Raw genomic sequence first — 17,520 nt, 5'->3', positions numbered from 1 at the left:
ATGGTACAGTCCTGTTGTCTTACATTTGTTGCTTTGTAACACACACATCAACAAACTAAACCCAATATGATGCTTAAAACACACACACACACACACAAATAGAGCAGTGAGTACGAACCAGTGTGCAGTGCGAGATCATCAGGTGTGATGGAAGAAATTGTCTAATTTTACTTCATTGGGCTCAAAATTATTTCTTTACTAAAAATAACGTACCTTTGTTTTGTTTTGCGGTTTAACTTCATTTCAAACTTCAGTATACTACAGTACTACAGTGTAAATATCCCTTACAGAAACACTGTACTGCCTGTCCGAAAAGAAGACGGAAAAAGTTCATATTTGTTCATCTATCTATGCCGGTGACATATATTGACAAGTGAATTGTCCTCCACTAGATGGCAATTAACCTGTCGGACAACTTTCTGTGACATATCCCTGGTGTGAGAGATTTGTTTTCCAAAAACTTGTGGGAAAAACTGCAATGAAGGCCATCTTACCTTTGACCCTCTCTCCTCGATTGAGTTGTATCTCCCCCTCCCCCTGCGGCGTGTAGGGCTTGACGACGATGAAGGTGCGACCCGGGACGGCGCTGTAGAGTTTCCGCTTGGGCCCGCGGGCGCCCATCGGTGCCGGCGGCACGTGATGAGGCGGGCTGGGGTCTCGCCGCACCGAGCCGGGGCTGTAAACAAACACATAGGTTACCGTGGTGATCCCGGGCAGCCGGTAGCCAAAGCCCGTGGTCACGGACACGGCGGTCCGTGGGGCCGCCGGCGGGTGACGGCCCCTGGTCTTCACGGCGGACAGGGAGAGATTCATAAAAGGTCTGCGTTCAAACGAGAGCTGTCAGTGTTCTGTGGGAGAGGACCGGCCGGCGTCCGAAGCAAAAATCAAAATAGTCGGGTGCCTTCCCGTCCGATCGATCCCATTGGAATCCCCTCTTAGTCATCCCGAGTTGGCAGAAGCCTCCTCCAGAGAGGAGTGACGTGCATCCCGCATGTCTAGAGACTACGGATCCCGATACCTACGGATCCTTCCTGTCAAGGGGGAGTGTGGATTTCTGCTCCCCTTCTCCTCGGGAGCCCCGCCGCCTTCCTCCCTTACCCTCCTCCTCCTCTCCTTCCACCACTCCTCTCCCACACACATGCGCTCACACACACACACACACACACACACACACACACACACACACACACTCCGCCAGTCCGGCTGCTACTACTGCTGCTGCTGCTGTGGTGTTGCTCCCCTCCCCTTTTACACACACAGACACACACACACGCACGGACGCACACACGCAACCCCCTCCGCTCTGCTCTGAACACTTTGCACACACAATGCTGGTCCCAGCGCACACGATTGATCTGAAGTGTTTGTGTAAATATTGGTGTGTGCAACACGAGGGGTTGTGAGTAGGTGAAAAGCTTGAGCCCATTTGGTTTAACTGTTGCTGCTCCCCTCCTCCTTCGCCGCCGTCCATTCCCCCTTTACACGCACGGTGAACACTCGCGTATTACAGCGGTGGCAGAGCTCCATTTACGGTCTCCCATTCATCCCTCCTCCTCCGTCGCTACAACCTCAGCAGCCACGTGCTCTCGGCGTCCTCGTCATCCTCCTGCTCTTGCTTCTCCCTCGGGTTCAAACACATTTCAGACCACACAACGCACACACATACCGGTAGCTGTCTGGAAGCCGATGGAACCCAAATCTCAAAATGCTCAAAACGAGGCAGAGGCGGTACAATTCTGATATTCAACTCCCACGGCTACTGCGTATTGAAGTAGTTACATGTGTTTTATTGTTGTTTAACATGTTCTTTTTCTTAAAACACGCCACCTCGCGTTGAAAAATACTCGCTTATTTTACGAGACTTCTCCGAAAACCCAAAATCATAAGGCGTAAGGTTCGTTTAAGGTAAATTTTTTTCACCTGCGAAATCTGACGTGCTTGGTTACAAAAAAAAAATAATAATAATGTAAACTGTTTGAAACCAACAAAATTGTCTGACACATTGGCTGTAGGAAAAATCTAACCTTTAGTAAATGGCACTGACTGCTTTGTTTCTTTTATATTTACAGTACATTCAAAAAAAGTGGTTTTATGGAGGCGACAGTTTGAAAAAGGAACAGATTTCATTACTGTTGGTTCACTTCATGTTACACTTGTAATTCTGTTTTTTTAAAAAAAAAAAAATAAAATAGCTGAACGGGTATATTTTAATGCAGCCCTATGGGGGGCACAAGTCAGTGCAAACTGTAGGCCGGTCCCAAGCCCGGATAAATGCAGAGGGTTGCGTCAGGAAGGGCATCCGGCTTAAAACCTTGCCAAACAAATATGAGCGTTCATCCAAAGAATTCCATACCGGATCGGTCGTGGCCCAGGTTAACAACGTCCGCCACCGGCGCAGTCAACCTGCAGGGCGCTGTTGGAAATTCAGCTACTGTGGGTCGAAGTCGAAGTCAAAGAAGAAGAAGAAGAAGAGGTGGAAAGCGGGTTCTTCGGCAGAAAGAGAAGAGGAAAACACAGAGCCTAGAACTGAATGTGGGGACTTTGAATGTTGGGACTATGACAGGAAAATCTCGGGAGTTGGTTGACATGATGATTAGGAGAAAGGTTGATATATTGTGTGTCCAGGAGACCAGGTGGAAAGGCAGTAAGGCTAGAAGTTTAGGGGCAGGGTTTAAATTATTTTACCATGGTGTAGATGGGAAGAGAAATGGAGTCGGGGTTATTTTAAAAGAAGAGTTGGCTAAGAATGTCTTGGAGGTGAAAAGAGTATCAGATCGAGTGATGAGGCTGAAATTTGAAATTGAGGGTGTTATGTGTAATGTGATTAGTGGCTATGCCCCACAGGTAGGATGTGACCTAGAGGTGAAAGAGAAATTCTGGAAGGAGCTAGATGATGTAGTTCTGAGCATCCCAGACAGAGAGAGAGTCGTAATTGGTGCAGATTGTAATGGACATGTTGGTGAAAGTAATAAGGGTGATGAAGAAGTGATGGGTAAGTACGGTATCCAGGAAAGGAACTTGGAGGGACAGATGGTGGTAGACTTTGCAACAAGGATGCAAATGGCTGTAGTGAACACTTTTTTCCAGAAGAGGCACGAACATAGGGTGACCTACAAGAGCGGAGGTAGAAGCACACAGGTGGATTACATCTTGTGCAGACGATGTAATCTGAAGGAGGTTACCAACTGTAAGGTAGTGGTAGGGGAGAGTGTGGCTAGACAGCATAGGATGGTGGTGTGTAAGATGACTCTGGTGGTGGGGAGGAAAATTAGGAAGACAAAGGCAGAGAAGAGAACCATGTGGTGGAAGCTGAGACAGGACGAGTGTTGTGCAGCTTTTCGGGAAGAGGTGATACAGGCTCTCGGTGGACGGGAAGAGCTTCCAGAAGACTGGACCACTGCAGCCAAGGTGATCAGAGAAGCAGGCAGGAGAGTACTTGGTGTATCTTCTGGCAGGAAAGGAGAGAAGGAGACTTGGTGGTGGAACCTCACAGTACAGGAAATCATACAAGGAAAACGGTTAGCTAAGAAGAAGTGGGACACTGAGAGGACCGAGGAGAGGCGAAAGGAATACATTGAGATGTGACACAGGGCAAAGGTAGAGGTGGCAAAGGCAAAACAAGAGGCATATGATGACATGTATGGCAGGTTGGACACTAAAGAAGGAGAAAAGGATCTATACAGGCTGGCCAGACAGAGGGATAGAGATGGGAAGGATGTGCAGCAGGTTAGGGTGATTAAGGATAGAGATGGAAATATGTTGACTGGTGCCAGCAGTGTGCTAGGTAGATGGAAAGAATACTTTGAGGAGTTGATGAATGAGGAAAATGATAGAGAAGGGAGAGTAGAAGAGGCAAGTGTGGTGGACCAGGAAGTGGCAATGATTAGTAAGGGGGAAGTTAGAAAGGCATTAAAGAGAATGAAAAATGGAAAGGCAGTTGGTCCTGATGACATTCCTGTGGAGGTATGGAAGCATCTAGGAGAGGTGGCTGTGGAGTTTTTGACCAGCTTGTTCAATAGAATTCTAGTGCGTGAGAAGATGCCTGAGGAATGGAGGAAAAGTGTACTAGTGCCCATTTTTAAGAACAAAGGTGATGTGCAGAGCTGTGGCAACTATAGAGGAATAAAGTTGATGAGCCACACAATGAAGTTATGGGAAAGAGTAGTGGAGGCTAGACTCAGGACAGAAGTGAGTATTTGCGAGCAACAGTATGGTTTCATGCCTAGAAAGAGTACCACAGATGCATTATTTGCCTTGAGGATGTTGATGGAAAAGTACAGAGAAGGTCAGAAGGAGCTACATTGTGTCTTTGTAGATCTAGAGAAAGCCTATGACAGAGTACCCAGAGAGGAACTGTGGTACTGCATGCGGAAGTCTGGAGTGGCAGAGAAGTATGTTAGAATAATACAGGACATGTACGAGGGCAGCAGAACAGCGGTGAGGTGTGCTGTCGGTGTGACAGAAGAATTTAAGGTGGACGTGGGACTGCATCAGGGATCAGCCCTGAGCCCCTTCCTTTTTGCAGTGGTGATGGATAGGCTGACAGATGAGGTTAGACTGGAATCCCCGTGGACCATGATGTTTGCAGATGACATTGTGATCTGCAGTGAAAGCAGGGAGCAGCTGGAGGAACAGTTAGAAAGATGGAGGCATGCACTGGAAAGAAGAGGAATGAAGATTAGCCGAAGTAAAACAGAATATATGTGCATGAATGAGAGGGGTGGTGGGGGAAGAATGAGGCTACAGGGAGAAGAGATGGCAAAGGTAGAGGACTTTAAATACTTGGGGTCAACCGTCCAGAGCAATGGTGAGTGTGGTCAGGAAGTGAAGAAACGGGTCCAAGCAGGTTGGAACGGGTGGAGGAAGGTGTCAGGTGTGTTATGTGACAGAAGAGTCTCTGCTAGGATGAAGGGCAAAGTTTATAAAACAGTGGTGAGGCCAGCCATGATGTATGGATTAGAGACAGTGGCACTGAAGAAAAAACAGGAAGCAGAGCTGGAGGTGGCGGAAATGAAGATGTTGAGGTTCGCTCTCGGAGTGACCAGGTTGGATAAAATTAGAAATGAGCTCATCAGAGGGACAGCCAAGGTTCGATGTTTTGGAGACAAAGTTAGAGAGAGCAGACTTCAATGGTTTGGACACGTCCAGAGGAGAGAGAGTGAGTATATTGGTAGAAGGATGATGAGGATGGAGCTGCCAGGCAAGAGAGCTAGAGGAAGACCAAAGAGAAGGTTGATGGATGTCGTGAGGGAAGACATGATGGCAGTTGGTGTTCGAGAGGAGGATGCAGGAGATAGGCTCTCATGGAAAAGGATGACGCGCTGTGGCGACCCCTAACGGGACAAGCCGAAAGGAAAAGAAGAAGAAGAAGAAGCTGAACGGGTATATTTTACCTGAAAATGACAGAAAAAGTAGCATAAGACTGTAAAACTATGTTACGATTAATGACAAATATTTGTCATTTGTTTAGTATATTTTAAAAATGATAATTATCCCCGATCAGTTGTGAGGAAATAAAAATTTTCACCATTGTTAAGGCTCCTGGTAACTTCTAGCAAAATCTATTCTTGATTTTAAAAAATAATAATAATATATAACAATGAATAGGTGCAATTCCCTGCATCTTCCATCCATCCATCCATTTTCTTCCGCTTATCTGAGGTCGGGTCGCGGGGGCAGTAGCTTTAGCAGGGACGCCCAGCAACTTCATCCAGCTCTTCCGGGGGGATCCCGAGGGGTTCCCAGGCCAGCCGAAAGACGTAGTCTCTCCAGCGTGGATATTAGTTGTGCTGTGATTCTTGATATTTTAAGTATTTTGATGAAAGAATATCAGAGACACTCGAGAATTATCTTAAATTAAAATACAATTTGCAAAATGTCTCCATCAGCTGCATCACGGTGGACCTAGTGGTTAGCATGACTGCCTCAGTTCTATTCCAGCTTCCTCCAAAATCCCCAAAACATGCATGTTACATTGAACTCTCTAAATTGTCCATAGGTGAAAATGGTTGTTTGTCTATATCTGCCCTGTGATTGGCTGGCGTAACATCCACGGTGTAGCCCGTCTTTTGCATTCTTTGCATACATGGCCTTTACATTATTTCCGTCTACCTGGCCTGCACTCTTCAGTCAATAGTGCGTCGGATTCGAGGGTTGAATATTACGTCCAGTCAGGGACAGATACATGATTGAAAACATCAATTATTTTCAACTAGTCACAACATTACCAAAATGTTAAGTTTATTAATTTATGGTGTATTTCACGCACGTTCGTATCCGTTTTCTTTTCGTCAGTGGTTTGGCCCCATCAAATCGTATCCGTCACCATAGAGCTTTCATTTACCCGATTGCTCCCTTCCTTCTCCACTCTGCTTATCCACAACTTGCGCTACCAACCCACACCAACCTTTCTCTCTCCATCCCCCATCTACAAGCAACAACAGCTCGCTAACGGTTTTCCAATTACGGCGGGGGGTGAGGGGGGGGGGGGTGACGGGAGCCGGGCAGGGACGTAAATGGACGACTGGCGCATGTTAATGTTTGAACCCCGGCGTGGAACAACACTAGGCGGAGAGCAGAGGCGACGAGGATGCACGGTGACAAAGGCAGCCCTTACAGTTGAATCCATTGAAGAATAAATGCTTTTTTTTTCATCCTACTGCGATGGACGATGTCCTACTCGCCTATCATTAAAATCAAGAGTGTGTATTATTGTTTTAACATGTTAATATGACAGTGGTTAACCCTTTTGCAGTGGTGGTAAGTAACGAAGTACGTAGTCGTAAGTCATACTTGGTTAGTTCACTTAAGGACATGACGATGACGCAACAGATTCAGAGATGCAAGATTGTGATTCCCATTCATGTATTACTCAAGTGAAGGACTTAAATCCATAGTTCTACATTTACCAGTTTGTTTGTTTTTTTACACCATTATCTGTACTTTACAGAAGCGTATTGCATTCACTTGGATAAAAAATAAAAACTCCTGTTTTTTTTGAGTAATTTTTTTGAGGGCTTTGTTCTTTTGAATATTTTTTTCTGTTTTTCTGAGTATTTCTTTCTGTTTTTCTGACTAATAATTTTTCTCAGTTTTTCTGTCAAATTTTTTCCCCCTGTTTTATGACTATTTTTCCCCCTGTTTTTCTGACTATTTTTTTCTGTTTTTTTGACAAATTTTTTTCTGAGTTATCGGGACACATAAAACTCATGCGAGAACGTTTGAACTCAAAGTGACTCATTGCGGACTCCGTCGTAGGCATCATGATCGGCTTATTTAGTTTGATCAAGTTTTATTTTGATATGGGTTTAAGACACTGGGGGATACTCCTGTCTTAGAGTAACATAGATGGTATTGTTATTAGTCATTAGAAAAATATTAGTCAGAATAAACAGTAATAGTCAGAACAAAAATAGTCAGAAAAACAGGGGGGGCGGGGGGGATTACTCAGAAAAACAAGAAAAAAAATACTCAGAAAAAAAGGGGAAAAATACTCATAAAGCAGGGGGAGAAAATAGACAGAAAATACTCAGAGAAACAGAAAAAAGTATTAAAAAAATACAACATTCAAAAAACAGGAGTTGTTTTTTTTCCCAAGTGAATGCAATACGCTTCCGTAGCACTTCTACTTAAACACAGTGTAAGTACTTTTGTCACCTCTGCTTGTACACTGTTACGAAAATGTTGCTTGTTAGTAATTTGTCTTCACAGTTCATTTGTAATATTGATACGTATTATTTTAAGTTTTTACAACTAACAGTGGTTATCTTATTTTTACACTTGCGTTACTAGTAAAAATGTTGAAGAATTAGACATGTGAGAAACAAATTTAAAGTTAAGACAGAGCATTTGATTTTTACCTCTTACCATTAAATGTTATTTTAACGTACTACTATGACAGTTAATTAAAGTACAATCCATTTTGTAACATTCCTTCATATTGTTTTTAGGGTTTCAGTGAAAGTAAAAACTTCAAATCTTACTGAAAAATGTGCCATAATTTTGTAATATTTCTCATATTATTCATATGTTTTAGTCCTAATAGTAGTCAACTTTTTTTTTACAATTACAGTGGTCAACTTTTTCCACTTGACAGTTATGTTAATTTCTCATGTATAATTTGTTCTTTTCTTTTTTCTTCTTTCTTCTTTATAATTTTTCTTCCTAAAAAAATCCTCAAAAGTTGAAAGAGCTTACTATCCATACGTCTCAGGAAAATGGAAAAAAAAAAATCACATTTAATAGACATATACCGTTACCTAGGGGTTGTGAAAAAAATGTGTACTTTCATTCCAAAATTATAAGCAATGCCTAATGTTACAAATGTATATATAATATGGTAAATTTTGACTGCTCACCCAAGAGTCATGACGTCACCGCGGGGATGGCCATATCATATCTGTCCGGACGGACTTCGGGGTCACGGACCGACGTATGCTAGTTTCTGCTGGTAGCACTCGCGGCTAGCTCTTGAAGCTGCTAGCATCTCCAGACTTACAGCACAACAATGAAAAAAAACAACTACAAAGTTGGGTAAGCCAAAAGTTCCACTATATATTCGCGGCAGAGCTCGGCCCCTATCACCCGCGAATAGTACAGTTCAGTGTACGGCTATTACGAATAACCTGTTCTACACACGATGCACACTAAAATACAATTAATATACATCCATAATTGTGGAGCAAAAACAATCTGACTAATAGCTTAATTAGGAGGTAATATGGCCCACACTGGCATCAACACTAAGCCTCGGATGCTAATGTCTGTTAAGCATGCTGTCTCCTCTGCCTTTTCGGCTTTGAAACCGCATCAGAATTGACTTAACAATTACAAATAAATGACTCCAATCTCACCTGGAGAATAATACGCTTGATTGGATCGGCGAGGCCGCTGAACAGGTTAACACGCAGATAATGAGTCCATATTGCCGCCCCAGCGCGAGCGGCTGCGACCTCAAGTTGAATGTGAAAATGTCACGAGACGGTGGCGTTCACGTAGATGTTACTCAGCATTGTCAACGACATTTTCTCACCTGACTGCTTTCTATATTTAAGTAGAACTACTGATATGTGTCTGCATAAAGAAAGATTGGTAAAAGTAAGACTAATTGAACTCCTGTACTTAAGTAAAAGTAAAAATATTAAAGACTGTGAAATGTACTTACAGACCCCATGTATTTCAAGATAATTGCTGAAAACAAATACAAAGACTGACAACGATGTAGTATTCAATTGTGGAGATATCGCGTAAAAAATGTTTTTCACCATTTTAGTTTCCCAATTTCTGGAGGTGGTTTTAGTATTTATTAGGTCCTTTTGATGTCTTAGACCAGGGGTGTCAAACTCATTTTTGTCACGGGGCAAATCATAGTTATGACTTCCCTCGGAGGGCTGCTATAACTGTGAACCCATATAAATGAAAGATTACCTCATACACTGTAATTAAATACAGTATACACAGCACATTGATGAATAACCAGTTTTGAAATAAGAAACCTATAAAAACATGTTTTTCGACTATTACATTTCTTTTCAAAGTGGGATTGGTAACAAAAAAATGCTTGCAAATATCTAAATGGTATTACACCAGAACACAATGATCAATTTTGTTTTGCTTTCGTGGGCCACATAAAATGATGTGGCAGACCAGATCTGGCCCCCGTGCCACCAGTTTGACACCTGCATCTTAGACTGTTGTAAAGGTTTTGATTTGTGCAATTTGAGCCATTGTATGTTGCATGTGGCCCTGAATGCATAAAGAGAGGAGTTTTTTAAAAGCAATCCGTTACAACCTTCGTGTCTTTTTCCCATAGGAACTAACGGAAGCAATATATCATGTGTTCCAGGTTCAAAATGTCTCTATCAGAAAACATGAATTCACTATGCGGGCATGTTTTTAGTCACCTTCATTAACTGTCATCCAAGTGTAAAAAAAAGAAAAAAGTGAATAGTAAACATAAAAAGCATGGAAAACAAAATCTTAACTGGCATATAAGGATGAAGGCGTATTGTGAAAGCCATACAAGTGTAAAAAGAAGTTCACCTCTGTTGAGCGTGAAAGCTAAAAACAATATGAGCAAATGCTACATAATTATCAGTGCAGACAGTTGTTCTTCAGCTAACATTTTGACTAAATGTTATTAATGTAACCCCGCCTCCTGCCCGATGACAGCTGGGATAGGCTCCAGCGCGCCCGCGACCCTAGTGAGGAGAAGCGGCTCAGATAATGGATGGATGGATGTTATTAATGTAACTATAAATAAAATAATGTCAATATATATTTTGAAGTAAGTGTAAGACTAAAGTCAAGTGTAAAACTAGTTGGCCTTTCCAATGTACTGTATCCTCTTTCAAGCATGATCCTTGATAGGTAAAGCACTAAACATGGATCAAAATGATTAGCAACGTAATTATAAAAGACATGTAAACAAAGTTTATTGGAATTTTTTTGGGTGGATAATGGGTCAAATGGACCCGGGATGCATGATTCCTGTTTCGGAGAAGCTTTGTGTTCATCCAATAACCAAACTTGTCAGGGTCTTTTAGTACAATATGAATAAAATATCCCTGTGAGGGCCGCACGGGTCAACCGTTCAATCCAAACTGAGCCATAAACAGAAGGTCAGTAAACGAGAGCGTCGGGAGAGCCGCATTGTATGGGGAAATTATTCAAGGGTATGCGTGTGCACCTCTTTCTGCATTCACCGTGCTCACGGGTGCTTTAAAGGGTAATGCACACGGAGGAACAAGGTCTTGAATCTGTGTATGCAGGAGGCCAATTAAGGCCAGGATGCGGCTAACATGTTAAGCCCAAGAAAATCAGGCCTTCCTTTTTCACCCGGTCCCAACAAGCGTGCACGACGTAGCGGAGGAACTTCATATATCGCTGGCGACTTTTATGTTTGATTGGCAAAAAGGAGGAGGGCCTGCCCAGTGACGTCAAAGGATGAGTAATTTGACTTTTTTTGTTTCATTATACGGTGGGTAACTTCAATTTCTACGCATAGGACAGTGAGGAATGCTCTTTTTTTTATTTATAAATAAGGGTATTATGACGCAGACTTGAAAGGATTGTTTAAATTTATATTGTTTCCTATGTTTTGAAAGGAGAACAACCAGCATCACACAACAGAATGTACAGTGGTACTTACTAGTACCCCAACTTCCGAGTTTTTCCAACAACGAGCCGTAGCTTTGATTTTTTGGGTTTTTTGTTTTGTTTTGTTTTGTTTTTTTGACTGTTGTTTTTTTGTGTTGGGAGCAAGCTTCAGATACTAGGCCGTGCAAGTGAAATGCAAAAAAACACACACACAAAATGAAAAAAACCAGTTCAGGGTGTACCCCGCCTCCTGCCCGATGACAGCTGGGATAGGCTCCAGCACGCCCGCGACCCTAGTGAGGAGAAGCGGCTCAGAAAATGGATGGATGGACAAAATGACAACACTCGCAAGGAGCCGCTGTAGACCACAACTCACACCCAGACACTCACACACGAACTATAACTGGCCAACCGGACTCCAGCTCCTGATGTCACTCACTAGGCCACGCCCTTTAAAGCCACCCCCCACCCCCACACACACACACACACACCGACCGACCGATCGATAGAATATGAAAAAAATGGCAACGAAAGAGGCACTATCTCGTAAATCAAGCTTAGCTTAACATTGCTCTTTACTTAGATTTGTTCGTGATTGTATTATGAGTGGCGGCACGGTGGACGACTGGTTAGAGCGTCAGCCTCACAGTTCTGAGGACCTGGGTTCAATCCCCGGCCCCGCCTGTGTGGAGTTTGCATGTTCTCCCCGTGCCTGCGTGGGTTTTCTCCGGGCACTCCGGTTTCCTCCCACATCCCAAAAACATGCAATAATTGGAGACTCTAAATTGCCCGTAGGTGTGACTGTGAGTGCGAATGGTTGTTTGTTTGTATGTGCCCTGCGATTGGCTGGCAACCAGTTCAGGGTGTACCCCGCCTCCTGCCCGATGACAGCTGGGATAGGCTCCAGCACGCCCGCGGCCCTAGTGAGGAGAAGCGGCTCAGAAAATGGATGGATGGATGTATTATGTGTGTTGGGGAAGGTTAGTGTGGGTTTTATTTCATAAACCATGACTTTAGAGTATATGACAAACAATGAGTTCTCGGCCATGTTCTCTAGCCTGTAAAGTGAATCTGGCTACAAACCATTTGAGGAAGATGCAAGAGTGATTTTCCTCCTGGTGGGCCATTAAGGCTTCTTCTACAGGTCAAAAGAGTTTTCTGTGTGCGACTTCACAGCGCCACAATATTCTCTGGTAGACACCACCCAGTACATGTATTATGTATTTCATAGACTGGATGACTGGTTAGCACATCCGCCTCACAGTTCTGGGGACTGGGGTTCAATCCCCAGCCCCACCTGTGTGGAGTTGGCATGTTCTCCCTGTGCCTGGGTGGGTTTTCTCTGGGCACTCCGGTTTCCTCCCACATCCCAAAAACATGCGTGACTGGTTGATTGGAAACTCTAAATTGCCCATAGGTGTGATTGTGAGTGTGAATGGTTGTTTGTTTCTATGTGCCCTGCGATTGGCTGGCGACCGGTTCAGGGTGTACCCCGCCTCCCGCCTGAAGATAGCTGGGATAGGCTCCAGCAGCCCGCGACCCTAGTGAGGAGAAGCGGTAAAGGTAATGGATGGATAATTAAAATGGCTGCAAATTGCTACATTACATTTATTGGGTCAATTCTATAGGTTGTATTTGACAGTGAGATAGATAGGCTAACTATTGAGCTAGCGATAATCAATAATGGTGACAGTTACACTATGTTGTGAGAACCATAGGCATTCATTCCGCTACATTCACATATTGCGAGCCTTAAAACCAAAGTAATCATTACCGACCTGAGTCTCCCCCGATGTCCGTGGGGGTAGCCGTGGCTGTGGGAGCGTCGGGGTACCGGCCTGTCGTCATCGTGCGAGTAATGCAAGGAAGGTGAGCGCGAATGAGAGGACCTGGAGCTCCCCGTGCTCTGGAGGCTGCTGTCGGGGAAGTCCCCATGACGACTCTGGAGTGCATATTCAATTCAATTCATCCACCCATTTTATTGATTTCAACACAGCACCCAACCCCACCTACCCACGCACCCACCTACCTACCCACCCACCTACCTACCTACCTACCTACCTACCTACCTACCTACCTACCTACCTACCTACCTACCTACCTACCTACCCACCCACCTACCTACCTACCTACCAACCAACCCACCTACAGTGCATATAAAAAGGCCTGTTCATCAGGAAACATTCAACAACTATATAAACTATATATAAATAAGGTTATAAAACAACTGGATGTAAAAAACACATTGACCAGATTATTTCAAGAGGATTCCAGTCACCTAAAAAAGCGCGAAGTTTTCACCTGGGGATAAAATGTCATAAAACACAAACATTCCGCTGACGGTACAATAGCTCTAAAAAGTTATTAAAACAATCATTGTATGCAACTCTCAGCTTTCATACGGCTCACTGAGCCAAACAACACTAACGAAACAGACAGTTTAAGCATTTAGTAGGAAAAGCACTTAACTACACTCTAACTAAACTTCTTTTTAATCTAGAAATATTGCATTTTAACTTAAACATAGTTAATTGTAAGACAGAAAAACATTAAGACTCACATTTTAAAGAAAAAAATCATAATGCAAAGGTGTTGTCGTAAGTGTAAAAAGAAGCTCAACCCTGCTAAAAGGGTAAAAATAAGTTATCCATGTTAATAAAGTTTAAAAAGACATTAAACACTGTTAATTAAGTCTAAAAAGATGTTAAACACTGTTATTAAATTCTAAAAAAGTATTAACCACTGTTACTAAAGTGTATCAAGAAGTTAAGCACTGGCAATAATTTTTTAAAAGATGTTAACCATTGTTAATAAAGTATATAAAAAAAGAACTTAACTACTATTCTATAAATTTAAAAAGATAAGTAAAAGTAAAAAGATGTTAAACACTGATAATAAGTTTCAAAATATATCAGACACTGCTAATACAGAACAGTGTAAAAAGGTAAACAACTGTCAACTCAGTTTTAAAAGAAGCTAAAGTGATTAATAAAGTGTAAGAAGATGGTAATCACTGTTATTAAAACATATTAAGATGGTAACCAGTATTAATAAAGTGTCAAAAAAAGCCAACATTAACAATAAATCACTCTTGTGTTCCTTTCCTCCAATGTTCTACTCATAACATTCTTTTTTGGGGGGATGCTCCTTTTTTTACTGTGTGCTTAAAAAAGCCAAAAGAACAAGAAAATGATCCACAAGCAGTCTTACCTCCCCAAGGCTGCCCCCCTGGTGCTGACCGAAAGCGGGCAGACTGCGCAGCGATGGCACGGGTGAGTGACCCTGCTGGCGGCCGCGGGGCGTCTGGTGGTGGACGTGGATGCTGTCGTTGCCGTTGAGGTTGTTGTCGCTGGCCGAGCGCAGCAGCGAACGGGGGGACGGCGTGTGGCCCGTCACCCGGCGACGGTTGGTGTAGGAGGGCGTCTCCCGGAAAGGCACTAACGACACGGACGACACGCGCCAACTTAAGGAGGACTGTTTTATTATTTCCAAAGCAGTAGGAATCGTGTCCCATGATGTCTGCTACTACGCAAAATAAATATGACACAATGGGACATATGGAGGACGTTGTGGGACAAAATGGAACAAGATAGGACATTGTAAGTGGCACTATGAGACATGATGAGTGGGGGACCTACGGAACATTAAGGGGAAATGGGACATAATAGGGGGTACAATTGGGGACATTATGGGACAAAATATGCCATGATGAAACATAATAAGTGACTGGTAGGACACTATTGGACAAATTGGGACATCATGAGACACAAGAGGGGACCTGTGGGACACAATAGGGCTTAATAGGGGACTTATGGGACACCATGGGAAAAACGTGACATAATAGTGGGACACTATCGGACATAATGGGACAAAAATTGGGGACATTGTGGGACATACTGAAATTATTCAAATGTTACTACAAACAACAGTTAACCTCAGTGTCACTAAATTAAGGTAAAATGTTTTATGGTTGATTTTTTTCCACCTTCATCGATGTTCCCAGTGTAACCGATACTAATTGGTTGAAATAGAAGCTATTTGAAAATTCAATAGCAGAAGATATATACAGTACGTGTTGTATCGCTGTGTTGTACAGTCGGCACTATATATGAATATGTCGGCACTATATATGAATATGTACACTAGATGGCAGAGTTTTCCTGCGCGTAGCACCTCAGCTCAGCAGGGGGTGGGTGGGGGAATCCAATAAAGCCCCCCTAGAAAACATCTCTGCATCTCTTTAATCTCACATTCTTCATCTTCTCCACTCTTTATTCCGCTTCCCTTTACACCTCCCCACCCAGAAATCTTTCTATCCGAAGCCTTCATACCCTAAAAACCTGGATGAAGGACTGCCAAAATACGAGTCACTCACCAACATCTGATGCTTTGTGGACCTTTATGATTTCCGCCAGATCAAAGTTCCCTGCTATAATGGCCACCTGGAGGGCGAGAATGGACATATTATGGAGCGGTTAATAGAAGAGAACATTCATTGCAGCGCTCATAATGGGTGCACAGAACATATCGTTTCATCGGCCGGTCTGATCAAAGTCAGCGGAGGCCCGATTGTCGGATGTCTCGGAACCAAGATTCAAACTGCGAGGCACACGTCCGAACCACTAGCTGCAATATCGTGCTGTCATTCGCCGCAACAAAAACGACAATGAAAAGAGTTTCCAAACGCAATATTGTTAGAAGGTAAGATAAAAGTTGGACTAGCTTTTTCTATTTCTTCTTCTACTACTCATTCTTCTTCTGCACGATGCTGCCTCTCACAGGTCAGTCTTGTTACTACAACATACAGCGGCTATGCGGGAGGTGACTCGCGATTGTCGGTGGAGATATACTTGTGTGTGTGGTGTGCTGTGTTGGTGATCTCGAGTACACCACACTAAGAATACACATGACAATTTTTTTCCTCGGGTGTGGTTGATCACGTTTCAAAAATCGGTTACGTCTTAACATCTTAACCTATTTTTCAAATGTGAGAGAACACGTGTTGACCACACATAAGGATTTGCGATAGAAAATTTTGAACAGGTTTACTGACTGTTTTTTGAGCCGATTAGGGAGGGAAAAAAATACTTTGAATACCCCACACCACAGGATAATCGCTCAGTATAATCATTTGAAGGCATCCAAGAATTGGGCCTTTGTTGAATTTGACCAAAAAATAAATGAGAAAATGCTCAAATTTGGCCTTAATGTTGGTATGTGTGTACTTTGCCTACAGATTTGTTATCGTAAATATTGAACAGGTTTAACATTTAAAATGGATGTTTTTTTCGAGCATATCAGGGAGGGGAAAAAATTCCATCTTTACACACCCCACATCATAGAATAATTGCTAATAATCATCTTTCGAGATATCCGACAATCAGACTTCCGACAATCAGACATTTTGACTTTGTATGCATGGGAGGGAAAATGCTCAAATTGCGTCCGATTTTCAGTGTACCATTTACAATGGTCTAACACAACATTTTCTGAGCAGATCGGGGGGGGGGGGGGGGGGGGGGGGGGGTGTTGATCACTCTTAACACACACAACACCTCAGGATAATCGCTCAGGATAACCTTTGAGACACATCAGAGAATCGGGCCTTTTCTGACTTTGATTGAAAAGAAGAAAAGATGCTCAAATTTGGCCTGATCGTTGGTATATGTGTACAACGCTTCAGGATTAGCTAACGTTCCAAGTCTAAGAGCCCAGTCAAACTTTGTGTTGACCAAACAGGTTGTTGAACAGGTTTAACATTTACCATCAACAGATGTTTTCTGAGCAGATCATTAGATCACTCCTAGCACACCTTACACCACAGAATAATTATTTAGGACAACCTTTTAAAGACATCCGAGAATCAGGCATTTGTTGACTTTGCTTTTGAGGGAGGAAAAATGCTCGAATTTGAAATGGTTAGCTGTATGTATGTACACCGCTTCAGGTCGCTCTATCGTAAATATTGAACAAGTTTAACATTCACGATTGCTGGACATTTTTTTTGAGGAGATTGGAGGGAAAAAAAACACTCTACAAACCCCACACCAGAGGATAATTATCAGGATAGTCTTTTAGAGACATCCAATAAGCGGGGCTTTGCTGACTTTGATTAGAATCATGCCAACCCATTTTTAGTACGCTTGAGATGTTAAAAACTGTTATGCATGTACGGCGCTTAAGCAGCAGTGTGTCATACCTGAAAGGCAGTCTGGCTATTGTAGTTCTTGATCTCCTTGTTGGCCCCCCGAAACAGTAGAACACGTGCACAGCTGTCCTGAATGACAGTAAAGACATTTATGTGATATGGGCACGCACAACCACGCACGCAGGTAAATGGGTGCCATTTCCCCCAGCTTTTAATTGGTCTGCCTATTAGACAGGTGTGGTGGAGGTCACACGTCTGTATTTGCAGACTTTTAA

General features: G+C 43.0%; 1 protein-coding gene across 14 annotated transcripts in view; it reads right to left on the bottom strand.

Moving 5' to 3' along the window:
* shank3a (SH3 and multiple ankyrin repeat domains 3a) overlaps nucleotides 1-17,520 on the bottom strand; it is a 247,951-nt gene that overhangs the window by 91,710 nt on the left and 138,721 nt on the right. For all 14 annotated transcript variants that reach the window (XR_009788489.1, XM_061773051.1, XM_061773052.1 and 11 more), the window contains 5 exons: nucleotides 17,297-17,374; nucleotides 15,473-15,539; nucleotides 14,308-14,534; nucleotides 12,876-13,039; nucleotides 495-676 (listed from right to left, as the gene is read on the bottom strand). Coding sequence is in view for 13 of the 14 variants with exons in the window: in XM_061773051.1 (XP_061629035.1) it covers nucleotides 495-676; nucleotides 12,876-13,039; nucleotides 14,308-14,534; nucleotides 15,473-15,539; nucleotides 17,297-17,374 (718 nt within the window). In the remaining variant the exon portion in view is untranslated. The remainder of the gene's footprint in view (nucleotides 1-494; nucleotides 677-12,875; nucleotides 13,040-14,307; nucleotides 14,535-15,472; nucleotides 15,540-17,296; nucleotides 17,375-17,520) is intronic.

The sequence above is a fragment of the Phyllopteryx taeniolatus genome, chromosome 5, assembly GCF_024500385.1.
Source record: "Phyllopteryx taeniolatus isolate TA_2022b chromosome 5, UOR_Ptae_1.2, whole genome shotgun sequence".
Lineage (NCBI taxonomy): Eukaryota > Metazoa > Chordata > Actinopteri > Syngnathiformes > Syngnathidae > Phyllopteryx > Phyllopteryx taeniolatus.
Note: the sequence above shows the minus strand (reverse complement) of the source record. Positions and strands in the feature narration are given on the sequence as shown.